General features: G+C 41.1%; 1 protein-coding gene across 2 annotated transcripts in view; it reads right to left on the bottom strand.

Annotated features, from left to right (window-relative positions):
• Nucleotides 1-360: 360 nt before the first annotated feature.
• Nucleotides 361-14,277, bottom strand: part of LOC140495723 (adapter SH3BGRL-like) — a 76,971-nt gene continuing 63,054 nt past the window's right edge. For both annotated transcript variants that reach the window (XM_072594752.1, XM_072594753.1), the window contains exon 4: nucleotides 361-3,533. In XM_072594752.1, the coding sequence (XP_072450853.1) occupies nucleotides 3,501-3,533 (33 nt within the window). In that variant the 3' untranslated portion in view covers nucleotides 361-3,500. The remainder of the gene's footprint in view (nucleotides 3,534-14,277) is intronic.

Below are 14,277 nucleotides of genomic sequence, written 5' to 3'. Positions count from 1 at the left end.
TTCTAAAGCGATGATCCTTTTCTTCTGTCTCGCTCCTACACAATCCATTCACTATCCCACTGCCCCACCACGCATCTTGTGACCACACCCTCTATGTAAAAGTTAAAGTTATTGGGAAGAACATGCATCCAAGGTCTGCTCTTGTAACCATTACTCTGGGATTCTATGTATTAGGAGAATGTAGGAAGACAGGACAATGTGAAATGGCTGGAGTCACAGTAGGTTTGAGGGCTCGTGTAAAGCTGTGCTTGAGTGTGAACCAGGGAGAGATAGAAAAGGCAAAAAACATAAATATAGCCATGACTACAGCAAAAAAGAATCATGGTCACTTGGAGAAAAGGCACCACGCTGCAACAAATGTAATATTTATTAATTTCACTTTTATTTTCTTAATATACATCTTAACAGCAAATGCAACAAATCAAAAGACATGTTCTGGTTTTTAAAAGATTTCTCAAACACAAACTGCAAAATATCCCACAAATCATTGGAAAGTCCACAATGACAACATTGATATTTTCCAAAGGTTTAATCAAAACTGGAATATAATGCCATGATGGCTCTTCTGCAATCATAGAGCCATTGAAACCTGCAGCCACTTCTCCAGATTAGGGGGATTTAAGAACGTCCCCCATGTCAAGTTAGCAAGTGCAGAACATGTGTGTGATTTCCATTCTTCACCTACCTTAAAGCCCCACCCTTAAAAATTTCATTTTCAAAACTGACAATCAGTTAGATTGGCCATCAAAGTGTTAGCCATTATCTATAACAGGTGTTACCATCACTTTCAAAGTTGTTTGTCACAGTGTTTCCAATACGCTGGTATTTTTTCACTGAATGCTTAGATGATGGAACTAAGGAGAAGCAGAATAGCATATTTGAATTGAAGGAGAAACTAACTGGATGATGAAAAGAAAGGATACATCAACAGGATGTTATGACACAAGGTGACAGTATAAAGCATAAACATTGGTAGAGACATGTTGCACTGAATGCTTACCACATATATTCGAGTAATAGTCGATCTCATGTGAAAGTTGACCCCCTATTTTTGCCCAAATAATCTGGGATTTTCCATATATCTCGTGTAAAGGTCGACCCTAGTTTTCCACAGGTAACAGATCAATGTTTATGAGTCGGTATGGCAGCCGTCACGTGCTGCTCCAGCTTTCCAGTGTGTCATTGTTCTGCTCCGCTCCCGGTCTTCCAGTCCACTGGTTGTTGTGCTCCACTCTGGGTTCTCAAAATTACTCTAACTCATTTGTTTTTCCTTTATTCGTTTAGAGATCAGCTGGGCTTCTGCTAATGATATGGCATGAATTTTGATGGGCATGAATTTCAGCCCCTCAAAAGTAGTAACCATGTAATAGTTGACCCCATAAATGTAACCTTAAAAAGTAGTCAAAAAAATGTGACTATGACTTGAGTATATACGGTATTTCTGTTGTCTTAAGTGGTATGTGTTCTATCTAATTCTAAGCTTATTTTGTGCAGCAAAATGAGTGGTTATAAGTGAGGTTGCAAGGTGGGTCAGTGGCTAGCACTGCTACCTCACAGCACGAGGGACCGGAGTTCAATTCTGGTGACTGTCTGTGTGGAGTTTGCACATTCTCGCTGAGTCTGCGTGGGTTTGTGTCAGGAGCTCAAATTTACTCTCACAGGGCAACGTTACGCAGGTTAGGTGGATTGGTCATACTAAGTTGCCCATAATGTGCAGTCTTGATGGATTAGCCATGGGAAATGCAGGAATAGGGTTGGCTCAGGGTGGGATACTCCTTGGAAGGTTGATGTGGACTTGATGGTTCAAATGGCCTGCTTCCACACTGTAGCGACTCTATGATAAGCATTTTGTTTCTGAGGAAAATTATGACTGTGTTTAGCACCATTCTTACAGGAGCAACACAGATATTACCATTAATGGGATTATTTCTGGGGACAGTTAGCGAGTATACAGAAATATTTGAAGAAAATGGGTCAATTATCTTATGTTAGATCGGGCTGTAGAGACAAAGATCTCCCAATTAGATGCAGCTTTCACTTGGACCACAGAGGGCAGCAAATTCTAGCTTCTTCTGACATTCTGGGTGTCCAGATTGCATGAGTATTACACTGAGCAAATGGTGGTGTTGACAAAAAAAAGTACCTGCTATATGTAGTGGGGACTGTATTAGCATGAGGAATTTGCTGAATCTTTCCTGTCGTACTTAAAGCAAGTTATTGTAGAAGGCTGCTTGACCTCCAGATATAACTGAAGATAATTTGAATCTGAGATCAGAGATGTTGCAAAAATAACCTGTTACTGTGCTGGGAAGAAGCACGAGTAATTGTTAAATATTGTTTCACCCTTCTCAGTGATTTTTAAAAGACATTTCAATGTACTAAACCTCTCCAAAATAATTTCCAGTATCATCAAAGTGTGAGTCTGCATGTTGTTAGTTGTCAAACAGCTCGGAAAATGGCAAGAGGATGCTTATGTTGACTGGAGGAAGCTTACATTGTACATCAGGTAGTTTGGGAAGAGAATTTTCTTCTTAAACATTCTATTAATCAGTTCAGACATCACATTAACCAAACAGGACAAAACACATTTGCTGTTGTTTCAAAATGCAGTTTATATTTACTGGGTTATTGAAATATTTTAAATGCAAAAGGATGAGGATTTTTTAAAAAAGATTGGATAAAGCCTGTGTCATCAGGTTGCATCTAAAATCAGACTCAGAGGCAATGCTGCTCTGTAAAAATAAAGCAAGCATTTATATTAGAGGAGAATAAATGTGCGGAAAACAAGGGGATGCAGTTTAACTGTGCTTAATCTAGCATTATTAAAGACCAGAACTTGACTTTTCTCCAGCCGCTTCTATTTGATCATTGTTAAAAACCTGAAACAACATTACAATATCCATTAAATGAATCAGGTAACATGGCACATTTATCTTATTTGTCCTTTGGTTCAGGAATTGGATTCCAAGGAGACCAGCACAAGATAACAAAACAAAACAAGCTCCCTACATGTGAAATAAAGAGTTGAAGTAGATAAGAGGCCAGAAGGGAGAGTGTGGAACTGTAGAATTAGCAGTGAAATTAACTCAATGCTCACTCTTCAGCCTAAAGAGAGCTTGTTTTGCAGGATTGTCAGAATTACAACTATAAAATTTGGAAAGAACACAAAAATGCTAGGTAAAGAAATGTTTACTGCAACTTTTCTTTTGGTAATATGTTGGGTGTCTGCTTAAATCAGATGACCAAGTAGAAAAATAAGCTCAAATAAACTATTAAAAAAGCAATTGTATTCAATACACACTTCATATAAACCTGGTGGTCCACTGTCACCCAGTTACTAGTTATTAATAAAATCTACTGGGTGTTTTAACTAAGTGAGAGAGGCTTCTTTATATCTCACATGGTCCTCTCCAATAAATTGTACACAATCCTAAATCGTACTTTGCTCACACTAGAATAATCTGGTTAGCCGATAATATTTGATGCAATGAAATTGGAGTTCAAGATTCTTGTTTTGCAAGGGCTTCAGCTTCCTGAAAAGACAAAAACATGAATTAATATTATATATCATAAAATAAAAGCATCCCACAACAAGACTGGTCAATCATTTGTTTTCCTTAAGCGCCAAGACTGGGAACACCCCAGACCAACCACAAAGTTTAAATCAAGGCTATGTTTATGGCCAACACTACTGCCAGGAGCACTGCACACACATGCACACAAATCAGAGCACTGCTCTTAAACTCACACCCCTGGCAAACTATAAATGAATGTAAATAAGGCTATCAGGGCCAGAGGAAAACAACTAACTTTAGAAGGAATGGTTCCAGAACACTTGGAATAAACGTAACGTTTTTGCTTTCCTGTTGTCACGCACCTTAAAAACAATGTTTGTTTTCTGCAGCGTTTCACACAGGAAATTGGTGATAGCAAACCCTTAACTGTTGTAAACAGTAGTTGTTAGAAAGTGATTGTTGCAGCCACTACTTTCATCTGTTCTCACTTTACATTAGGCAAACACCATACAGAAGGTGTGTTTAAACACAGCCTTTACACTAATGATGTAACGCCTTAGATACAACATGCACATTGGATGATAGCACCTGTAACTAATGATACCTGTTTCTTGCATTGGGAACACACATCTCATTTTATCAATGCTTCCATATATCACAAATTGCAGATGTATTACATAATTTACAGAAGTTCGGAAGACATGTTGAGGTTGTACAGAACATTGGTGAAGCCTCTTTGGAGTACTGTTCCCATTTCTGGCCGCCCAGTTATAGGAAGGTTTTAATAAGGTGGAGAGGGTTGAGAAGAGATTTACCAAGATGGAATTGAGGGTTTGAGGTATAAGGAGAGGATGGATGGGCTGTGACCTTTTTCAATGGATAAAAGTTAAAAAACAATGACTGCAGATGCTGGAAACCAGACTCTGGAGTAGAGTGGTACTGGAAAAGCACAGCAGTTCAGGCAGCATCCGAGGAGCAGGAAAATCAACATTTCGGGCAAAAGCCCTTCATCAGGAATACAGGCAGAGTGCCTGAAAGGTGGAGTATAGGAGGCGGAGAGGTGACCTTATCTAGGATCATGAGGGGTATTGATAGGATTAATGGCAGGTGTCTCGGATGGGGAATTTCAAGACTGGGGGGGGCACATTTTTAAGGTGAGAGGAGATTTAGAAAAAGATATGAAGAGAAACTTTTTTTTCACAGAGGGTGGTTTGTGTGTGGAATGAACTTCTACAGGAAGTGATCAATGTGGGTACAATTACAATACGAAAGGTTTGGAGGGATATGGGCCAGGAGCAGGCAAGTGGGACTAGTTTAGTTTGGGATTATGTTCGGCATGGACTGGTTGGACTGAAGGGTCTGTTTCCGTTCTGTATCACTATGACTCAGGAAGAGGCCACATAGTCTTTCATGTTTTTCTTTAATTCTTTAAAAGATTCTACTTTACTGCTTAGCCCTTATAATTCTTCACTTACACGTGGGTATATCCAATGTTAGAAGTTACTGTCACTTCTGCTTCCAACACTCTTTCCAGTCAGTGCATTCCAGTTCGCAACATTGCATTAGAAAAAAAATTCCTCATTGGTCAATTAAGATATTTTGTTCTCTGGTTATTCACCTTAACGACACAGGAAACAGCTTCTCCTCTCTATGACACTGAGCCCCTTCATTATTTTAAACTGCTCCAGTAAGTTTTTTTTTGCCACAAGGCTAACTGAGATGTGTCGCTGTGTCTTGCCAAACGCACATTAACTACTCATCCTGTCCTAACGACAACCATAATATCTGATTCTAGCCCCGACATATCGTGTGCCATTCCCAGAAGAGCTCACCATCCAGGCCAGATCCACTAAAAGATTGGAATCCCTTGTGCTTGTGTTACCTGCAAATTGACAGCCAGACAAGCACTGTCAGTTCAAAGCTGCCCTGTATGGTTCTTGAATTCTGCCCCAGTTTGTGGATAAGGGATCTGAAGGTCCTGCCGGATGGGTCGTACAATGGGCTAAACAGTGGCTGTGTCATTGACCTCCACTACAATGGATGTATAACGGTTCCCACCTCACTGACTCTGTGTCCCCTGCTGCTGCACTCCCTCATCTAGATAATTAACCAGCAGTCACCACTTCCTTTTGCTAACAGCCATCGTGGCAATTTACAACCCGTACTGGAGGCAACCCACGGTGCGTATAAGGAAAGAGCATGTATGGAAAACGTGGTGGAGGCTGGTACAATTACATTTAAAAGGCATCTGGATGGGTATATGAATAGTAAAGGTTTCAAAGAGATATGGACCACATGCTGGCAAATGGGACTAGGTCAGATTGGGATGCCTGGTCAGTGCAGACGAGTGGGATGGAACAACCCATTTCCTTGCTGTACATCTCTATGACTCTATAAGCATGAGAGGAGAAAAATCAGATGAAGATCTGGAAAATGTCAAGCGAGTTCAGCCAGGGGTTTAGAGAACATCAAACACCTCTTCGACTTCCAGGTTGTGCAACATTATATAGCAGAATTGTATGGAGTGACCTGGATTATGGTGAGCTGTGCATTGAGAGAAAAGTCCACCGAGGCCATGTCACCATTGAGATCATCTTGCTCCATCTCCCATGCTTTTCACAAGCAGCGTGGGGAGATTCTTGCTGGGCAATGGCGAGATGCCATCTGATGAGGACAAATACTTGTTAATACAATGTGGGTGGGTGGGTGAGAGTGAGGGAGGGAGGGAGGGAGGAAGGACGTTGTAGGCAATAGTGACAGTGGTAGAGCATTAGCCTTGCTGCGAAGTGGGTACAGTACAGGGATAGAGTGAGTGCGAGGTATTGGAGAGAAGGTGGCGGTACTTACATTGACACAGTGGAAAAGTACATTGACCTTCTTGCTGCAGTGCTGAGCATTCGTCCACATGTCAGGATACTTTAGCCCAGGTGGCAACTTTGGACCAGGCTGGGAGGGTCTGGAGGCCTTCACTGCTGCTCTGGGGGAAAGAGCAAGTTCCATCTGTCCAGCAGGACTTTCAAGGCCCCTGTCTGCAAAGCGTGTATGGATATCCACAGTCTGCTATATCTGGGGCAAATGTGCAGGAACTGTGCAAGGCAGACCCGGACTGAGAATGATTGCCTTGGTGCACAGCCACACTGTAAAGATGGCGCCAGCGCCATAAATACTAATGAATTCTGGGGTACCCAACGAGTGCAGAGTTGTTCCAGGAATGGTGTGTGGTAAAATGGGATGGAAATCAGGTGCAGGTGATATCACTGGGGTTGGGGAGGTAATGAATGAGGCCATTCTGGCAAGAGACACAGAGATACTTGCTAGGCCTCTTGGTGAGAAACCCTCCAAAAAGCTCCACGCAACTTAGACTTAACAAAAAGAAAAACCAAGATTCAATCCATAGAATTTCAACAAGTTGGTAACAGGTCATTGGAGGTTGGGCCCTCCACTTTTACTCCAAACACAACTGAGTTAACTTGCCAGGCGTACTGTTTGACTGGGACCAGCCTAAGGACATTTCTTTTGAGGAGTGCGGGAGAAAGGAGTGCATCTGCCCATTGGCAGGAATTAGTAAGTTCCCAACTCCTAAGTCTGGGAATGCAAGTCAAAATCAGATTTTAAAAAAACACCCCGCAAAAAAAATGGCTGGATTCCTCCAATTTACTTCAAAATCCAAATAATTTCTATTATAATCTGATTTAAAAGATACTAACTACCTGATTAACCAATGCAAACTGTTGTTTCAGCATATCACCATACAATCACATGGAGTTCTTAATCTGTCTTGTGAATATTACTATTGATTATTTTCCCCTTTCATAATGTTTGATGCCCATCCCATAAAAGGAGTGTTGCGACCAACTCCATATACGGATAATCATACAAATGGCATGATTAAATCTGAGTCACTGTAGGGCACCAAAATGATATGTAATGACGAATGGTCATTTTAGAATAATTGGGTATTCTAGTGAAAGCAGTCCTCCAAGATCAGCCTAAATAAATTATTGAAATTGCACAGCAAAATATAGGCCCAAGGGAGGAAAGTTGGAACAAAAATACATCCAATTATAAAACCTATGCATTATAAATTGTAACTCAGAATTTTACACATCCAGAATCAAAGCCTTTTAAGACCAAATGTGGTTTTCTAACTTGACAGTCAAGTTGTGTAAGTACATTACCATGACTGGTACATGAAGGGCTTATGCCTGAAATGTCAACCCTCTTACTCCTTGGATACTGCCTGACCTGCTGTGCTTTTCCAGCACCACATACTTTCTGACTCAGACTCTCCAGCATCTGTAGGGCTCACTTTCTCCTGGTGACATTACAGCAAATAGAACAGATCTTTTCCGAATGGTTGGTCACTCGATTTTTATGCCAAGGTGCAAGAGTTTAACTTGTTTCATTCTGTTAAGGCGGGAAGTGATTTTGATTCAGTTCTCCAAGTGGAAATGGCCACAGAAACTGGCCACTCTCATCCCATCCCAGATATTTGTCATTTTTGTCCGGGGCCTTTGTTGCCAAGTTGTCATCAGAACTAGCTCAGGGTTTCATTGGATTCCACAAGTCAGGCTGCTATGGCATACAGAAAGAAACCCTCCAGTTTCAAATTCAAGATACAAATTAGATGCAACAAACCCCATTTGTAGCAGGTGTTGAGGAGTTTTCATGAGAAAGGTGCATTGTAGGCAGTCCACAGAAGGACACAGGAAACATACTGTTTTTCTGATGGGAACATGTGAGCAGATTACTCCTGGGCCCATGAGATTGAGGCCTCTGCTGATCTGACTGTATATCCATAGGATTACCTGCCTTCCTAGAAGGGACAAACTGCAGCAAGGTGGCCACTTTGTGCACGCAGGTTAGGTCAGCGAAATGGACTAGTCGTCCCGGTGAGTTCCTCCTCCTTTCTCTCTCTCATTCTCCAGCATCAGGTAAAATCTACTGCTACTGTTTTATAAATGGGGAACCATTGCCCAGACGAATAAAGTCAATCAGCTTCACATCTCGAGCTGAACTTAACCAAAAGGCTAGAAACTCGAGTTAGAAGCTACAATCCTTCTCCCTTCAAACAGTGCCTGTAACTCCCTTGTCGTACCAACTTGATGCCTATGTAAAACACTGGAGTGATTCCATTACAATCTACAACCATATTATTTGCTTATGTACTTTTGAAAAAAGGAGGGCAAAGTATCAGAAAAAGACATACCTTGTAACCCTATCATGTCTCTTTTACACAATACATCTTCATTAATAGAGAATTTACGGAGAAGTGATGGCCTCGTGGTATTATCACTAGACTATTAATCCAGAGACCCCAGTAATGTTCTGGGGACCTAGGTTCGAATCTGGCCACGGCAGATGGTGGAATTTGAATTCAATAGAAAACTGGAATTAAGAATCTAAAGATGACTTTATTGGTCAGAGTATTGACACAGGAGTTGGGAGATCATGCTGCGGCTGTACAGGACATTGGTTAGGCCATTTTTGGAATATTGCATGCAATTCTGGTCTCCTTCCTATCAAAAGGATGTTGTGAAACTTGAAAAGGTTCAGAAAAGACTTCCAAGGATGTTGCCAGGGTTGGAGGGTTTGAGCTATAGGGAGAGGCTGAACAGGCTGGGGCTGTTTTCCATGGAGTGTCAGAGGCTGAGGGGTGACCTTATAGAGGTTTACAAAATCATGAGGGGCATGGATACAGTATATAGACAAGGTCTTATCCGTGGGGTGGGAGAGTCCAGAACTAGAGGGCATAGGCTTAGGGTGAGACCTAAAGGGATCTAAGGGGCAACTTTTTTATGCAGAGGGTGGTGTGTAGAATGAGCTACCAGAGGAAATGGTGGAGGCTAGTACAATTGCAACATTTAAAAGGCAGCTGGATGATATATGAATAGGAAGGGTTTGGAGGAATAGGGCCGGTGCTGACTGGTGGGACTAGATTGGGTTAGGATATCTGGTCAGCATGGACGAGTTGGACTTAAGGGTCTGTTTCTGTGCTGTACATCTCTATGAGTCTATGACCATGAATCCATTGTCGATTGTTGGAAACAAAAACATCTGGGTCGCTCATATCTTTAGGGAAGGAAACGGCCTTCCTTATCTGATCTTACCTACATGTGACTTCAACAGATCCATAGCAATATGGTTGACTCTTAATGGCTCTCTGGGCAATTAGGGATGGGCAATAAATGCTGGCCTAGCCAGTGAGGCCCTCATCCCATGAGTGAATATATTAAAAAAATTAAATATGAAAATACATGTTATATACTGTATCCTCCACTTATAAGCATTTCCAAGTAAGAGTTTTTAAATAAATTTGTTACCTCACACTGTCATCAGTACCACTTACAGAAAAAAAAACTGTCCAACTCAAGCAGAGAAATTCATCATTCTGACTTAATTCACCTTACGCTGGGTATCAATTGTTGGGATGTGATCATTAAATGTGGAAGAGTATGAACTGTCTCGCTCTCTCTTACAACAGTGACTAAAATTCCAAAGTAGTTTGTTGTTTTGAAACTCCATGGGATGTTCTCCGATCAGGAGAGATGCGCTGTAACTTCACCACACTGCCTGTAGAATTTTTCAAACCTCCTTCAGAAACAGCTGGACTCACTGGTGACCACATTAGAGAGAATATATGTCCTGTCATTCTTTAGCACATTATATCAGTACCCAAACACACTGTACTTATACTTTTGAATGTTTAATCCTTTTGATATCATTAAGCTCCTGAACCATATGCAACATTTACATGCTTCACATTTTACATTCAATCAATCTCAAACATATGAATGAGGAATGGGAATAGGCAACTCACTGACAGTAAGGACTGCAGATGCTGAAAGCCAGAGTCCATAGATTAGAATTATAATTCCTACAGTGTGGAAACAGGCCCTTCTGCCCAACAAGCCAATACTGACCCTTCGAAGAGCAACCCACCAGACCCATTCCCCTAACCTATATTTATCCCTGATTAATAAACTATGCTCTGGGCAATTTAGCCTGGCCAATTCACCTAATCTGCACATCTTTGGATTGTGGGAGGAGACTGGAGCATCTGGAGGAAACTCACACAGACACAGGGAGAATGTGCAAACTCCACACAGACAGTCACCCGAGGCTGGACTCGAACCTGGGTCCCTGGCACTATGAGATAGCAGTGCTAACCACTGAGCCACCGTGCCACCCACAATAATAGATGTGGAGCTGGAGAAACACAGCAGGTTGGTCAGCATTGGACAAGCAGGAAAGATAACGTTTCGGGCTGTGACCTTCCACTCAGTCTGTTCTGGTTTTCAATAATAGTGTGGCGCCAATTTCACTTTCTTGTCTATACCCCTCCACTCCACCCTTTGACTCCATTGTCAATTGAAAATGACAGAAAAAAATTACATCGTATTTATGAGTGCGTAGTATGTGCAAATGCATCACTGCTAAGATTTACAATAATAGAGAAAAAGCATTTTAGTAATTTATACTATTTTCATAATAAATTATATTGGTTAGTATCTTGAAGACTGGAAACTATTCCCCCATAAAACATACTTCTGTTCCAGTGATAACTATTTTGCTATACCCTACTAGATTAATCTTGACTTCAACCCCAGGGCATCAATGTGGACTTCAACAGCTTCCTCATTTCCCCTTCCCCCACCTCATCCTAGTTTCAAACTTCCAGCTCAGTTACTGCCTCCTTGACTTGTCCGACCTGCCTATCTTCTTTTCCACCTATCCACTCCACCCTCTCCTCCTTGACCTATCACCTTCATCTCCTCCCCCACTCACCCATTGTACTCTATGCTACTCTCTCCCCACCCCCACCCTCCTCTAGCTTATCTCTCCATGCTTCAGGCTCATTGCCTTTATTCCTGATGAAGGGCTTTTGCCCGAAACGTTGATTTCGCTGCTCGTTGGATGCTGCCTGAACTGCTGTGCTCTTCCAGCACCACTAATCCAGTATTTGATTTTCAGTATCTGCAGTCATTGTTTTTACCCTGAGCTGTATTTGGCACAATCCCTGGGAGAATTTCAGCTAGTTGCAAGATCAATTGATGGAGAACTTAAAGTAAACTGGTGGATGAACTCTTTCAATAATGCAAATGAAGAAACTCGTGAATAAGAATGTGAATCACCTCTGCTTCCTATAAACAGCTGAGTTAATAAAAAATTCAGTTTTCGTAGCTGTTTGTCATGATCTGCCTTTGTAGCTGGAACTAATATTCTGTCACTAAAGGAATTAATGGGCCAGAGTGAGTGGGGTACTGAAAGGTTCAGTGTGCTGACCTCAGATAGTTGTCATTTCCATCTATAATTTAGACAAGGTAAATAAGGGCGCTGCATCAAAGTTTGGTATCAAGATGAGAAAGTAAGCTCTGAGGAGAATGCAAAGAGGCTACAAAGGAATTAGAGACACGAGTTGAGTCAGCAAAAGTGTCCCCAATGGAATATAATGCGGAGAAAGTGAAATTATCCACTTTGCTGAAAAAAATGGAAAAGCAGAATTTTTTATTATAAAAGTGATAAACCCAAGATGTTTACTGATCAAAAACAGTGTGCCCATGCATAGGAATCACACAAAGTTATTGTGCAGGTAAGGCAAGCAATTGGGAAATAAATTAGTATGTTATTACAAAGGATTAGGTGATAAAAGTTTGAAGACCTTAATGAGACCATATCTGGAGTTCTGTGTACAGTCTTGGTCTCTTATTTATGGAGGGGTATACTGCCCAGAGATGGACTTCAATGAGGTTTTGCTTGTCTACCTGATCCCTGGAATGATTAGATTGTTCTATGAAGACTAGAAGTTACAATACTGTGTAGTCTAGGGGCTCACAGTGTCACCACATGGAAACAGGCATTTAGGACTGATAAGGAGAAATACATTCATATGAAAAAACATTGAGAACTTTAGTAACTTTCTACAATGAAAAGGTGTGGTAGCCTAGTCAGTGGGTATATTGAAGTCAGAGGACTTGTAGATTATGGAGACTTAATGGAACCAAGGCATGTGACAATAGAGTGGGAAAGTATTACCAAGTGAGATAAGCAGCCCAATTGGATGGCATTGCAGTCCAAAGAGTCAAATAGCCTATTACTGTTACTATCTGCTATGTTCTTAACTGAAATGCTATTGTATCAACCTTCATTCAGTGACAGCAACTTCATCGGAGACTGTAGATTGAAGCATTGCTCAGGATACTTAAACACAGGATCTAGGCTGATACCTCAGTGAGACACTGAGGAACAACTGCAACGCCAGAGGTGTCATCTTTCAGTTGAGACATTGAACCAATACCCCATCTCCCTCTTAAATGGACAAAAAAAAAGGTACCAGACAACTATTTCAAAGAAAAGGTAGGAGAGCACTCCTTGTTCTGGCCAATATGTATTCCCCAGACAGATTACTTTGTTATTAACACTTCGCTGTTATGGGAGCTGTGTGCAAAGTATCTTGTATGCCACACTAGGGACTACATTCTAAAGTATTTTATTAACTGTAAGTGGTGTTAGATGATTTTGTTTCCAGTGTGAAGGGAAGAGATTCCCACACACTGTGCACTCAAGATATCCAATGAAGGAGATCAAGTTATTAAACATTTTGGAAAAGGGATCTATTGCTGAAATTGATTAACCAGCCTGCTACAGAGATACCTGGATCTGTCACTAACAGTTAAAATTCTTCCCCAAAAGGTTCAGAGAACTCGGATGCAAACCGACATTACAATGAGTATACAATAAGGAGCAGATAGGACAGTGCAATTACTAAACTGTAACTGAATCTGTGATTACATCAGAAAGGGTTTGGCAGATTTTAAGCTAGAACTATCCTATTGGGGTGTATCTTGTTAATTTTGTCTATACGTTGAACATCTTGGAAATATTATTAATATTGGAAATATTCCTTCATTGTCACTGGATCAAAATCCTGAAACTCTCTCCCTACCAATATGAATACTGACACCACACATGAGTAAGGGTTTGAGATGGTACCTCACCAACGCTTTCGCAAGGGCAGTTAGGGAGGAGAAATAAATTTTGTTATTTCTAGCAATTTCCAAATCCCATAAACAATTTTTAAAAACTTTTCTTGATACAACTGGAATTGGCTTTGGTGACTGAGCAGTGATAATTAATTAGCAGAGACAAACAGACATTTAATGTTACATAAAAATGAAAAGATAGACTTTTTAAAAATCTCTAAAGATCAAACACTTTGCCTCCCCCTTCACAGCTCTGTGCACCCATCCACACCTCTCCCCAACCACCAATTCCTCTCCACTCCATCACACTACCACTGCCCAATCCCAACTGTCTCTCACTGTGGGGCCATGACATTTTTCACACCTTGTGATGGGGTCACAGTGGCTAAAGGCTTGGGGAGCACTGTTCTATGTTGACACAATATCCAAGACACACTCCTCCATGTACCATTCAGTACAGCGAGTGTCAGGAGCTCTGCTTCCCCAGTTTTCCATGAAGAGGCAAGTTCTATCCTACAAATTTGTTGGGAGAAAACATGAGGCTATGCTATTTGCAACATAATCCTTATAAAGATTAAGAAGTTGTATGGTAGGTGGGCAGTGTCACATCAGTCGTGAAGGAGTTAATAGTGATAGGATCCACCAAACAGGAGAGTAAGATTGAAATGCTGTACCATCCATGATGGTGATCAATGATTTAGAAAGGTTATGATGAATTGGGGAAAAAAAACACAGATGTACTTTTGAAATTATGCAAAGACGACAAAAGCTTAATGCAT

This window comes from Chiloscyllium punctatum, chromosome 25 (genome assembly GCF_047496795.1).
Source record: "Chiloscyllium punctatum isolate Juve2018m chromosome 25, sChiPun1.3, whole genome shotgun sequence".
In the NCBI taxonomy this organism is placed as follows: Eukaryota; Metazoa; Chordata; class Chondrichthyes; order Orectolobiformes; family Hemiscylliidae; genus Chiloscyllium; species Chiloscyllium punctatum.
This window is presented reverse-complemented; position numbering and strand designations above follow the sequence as displayed.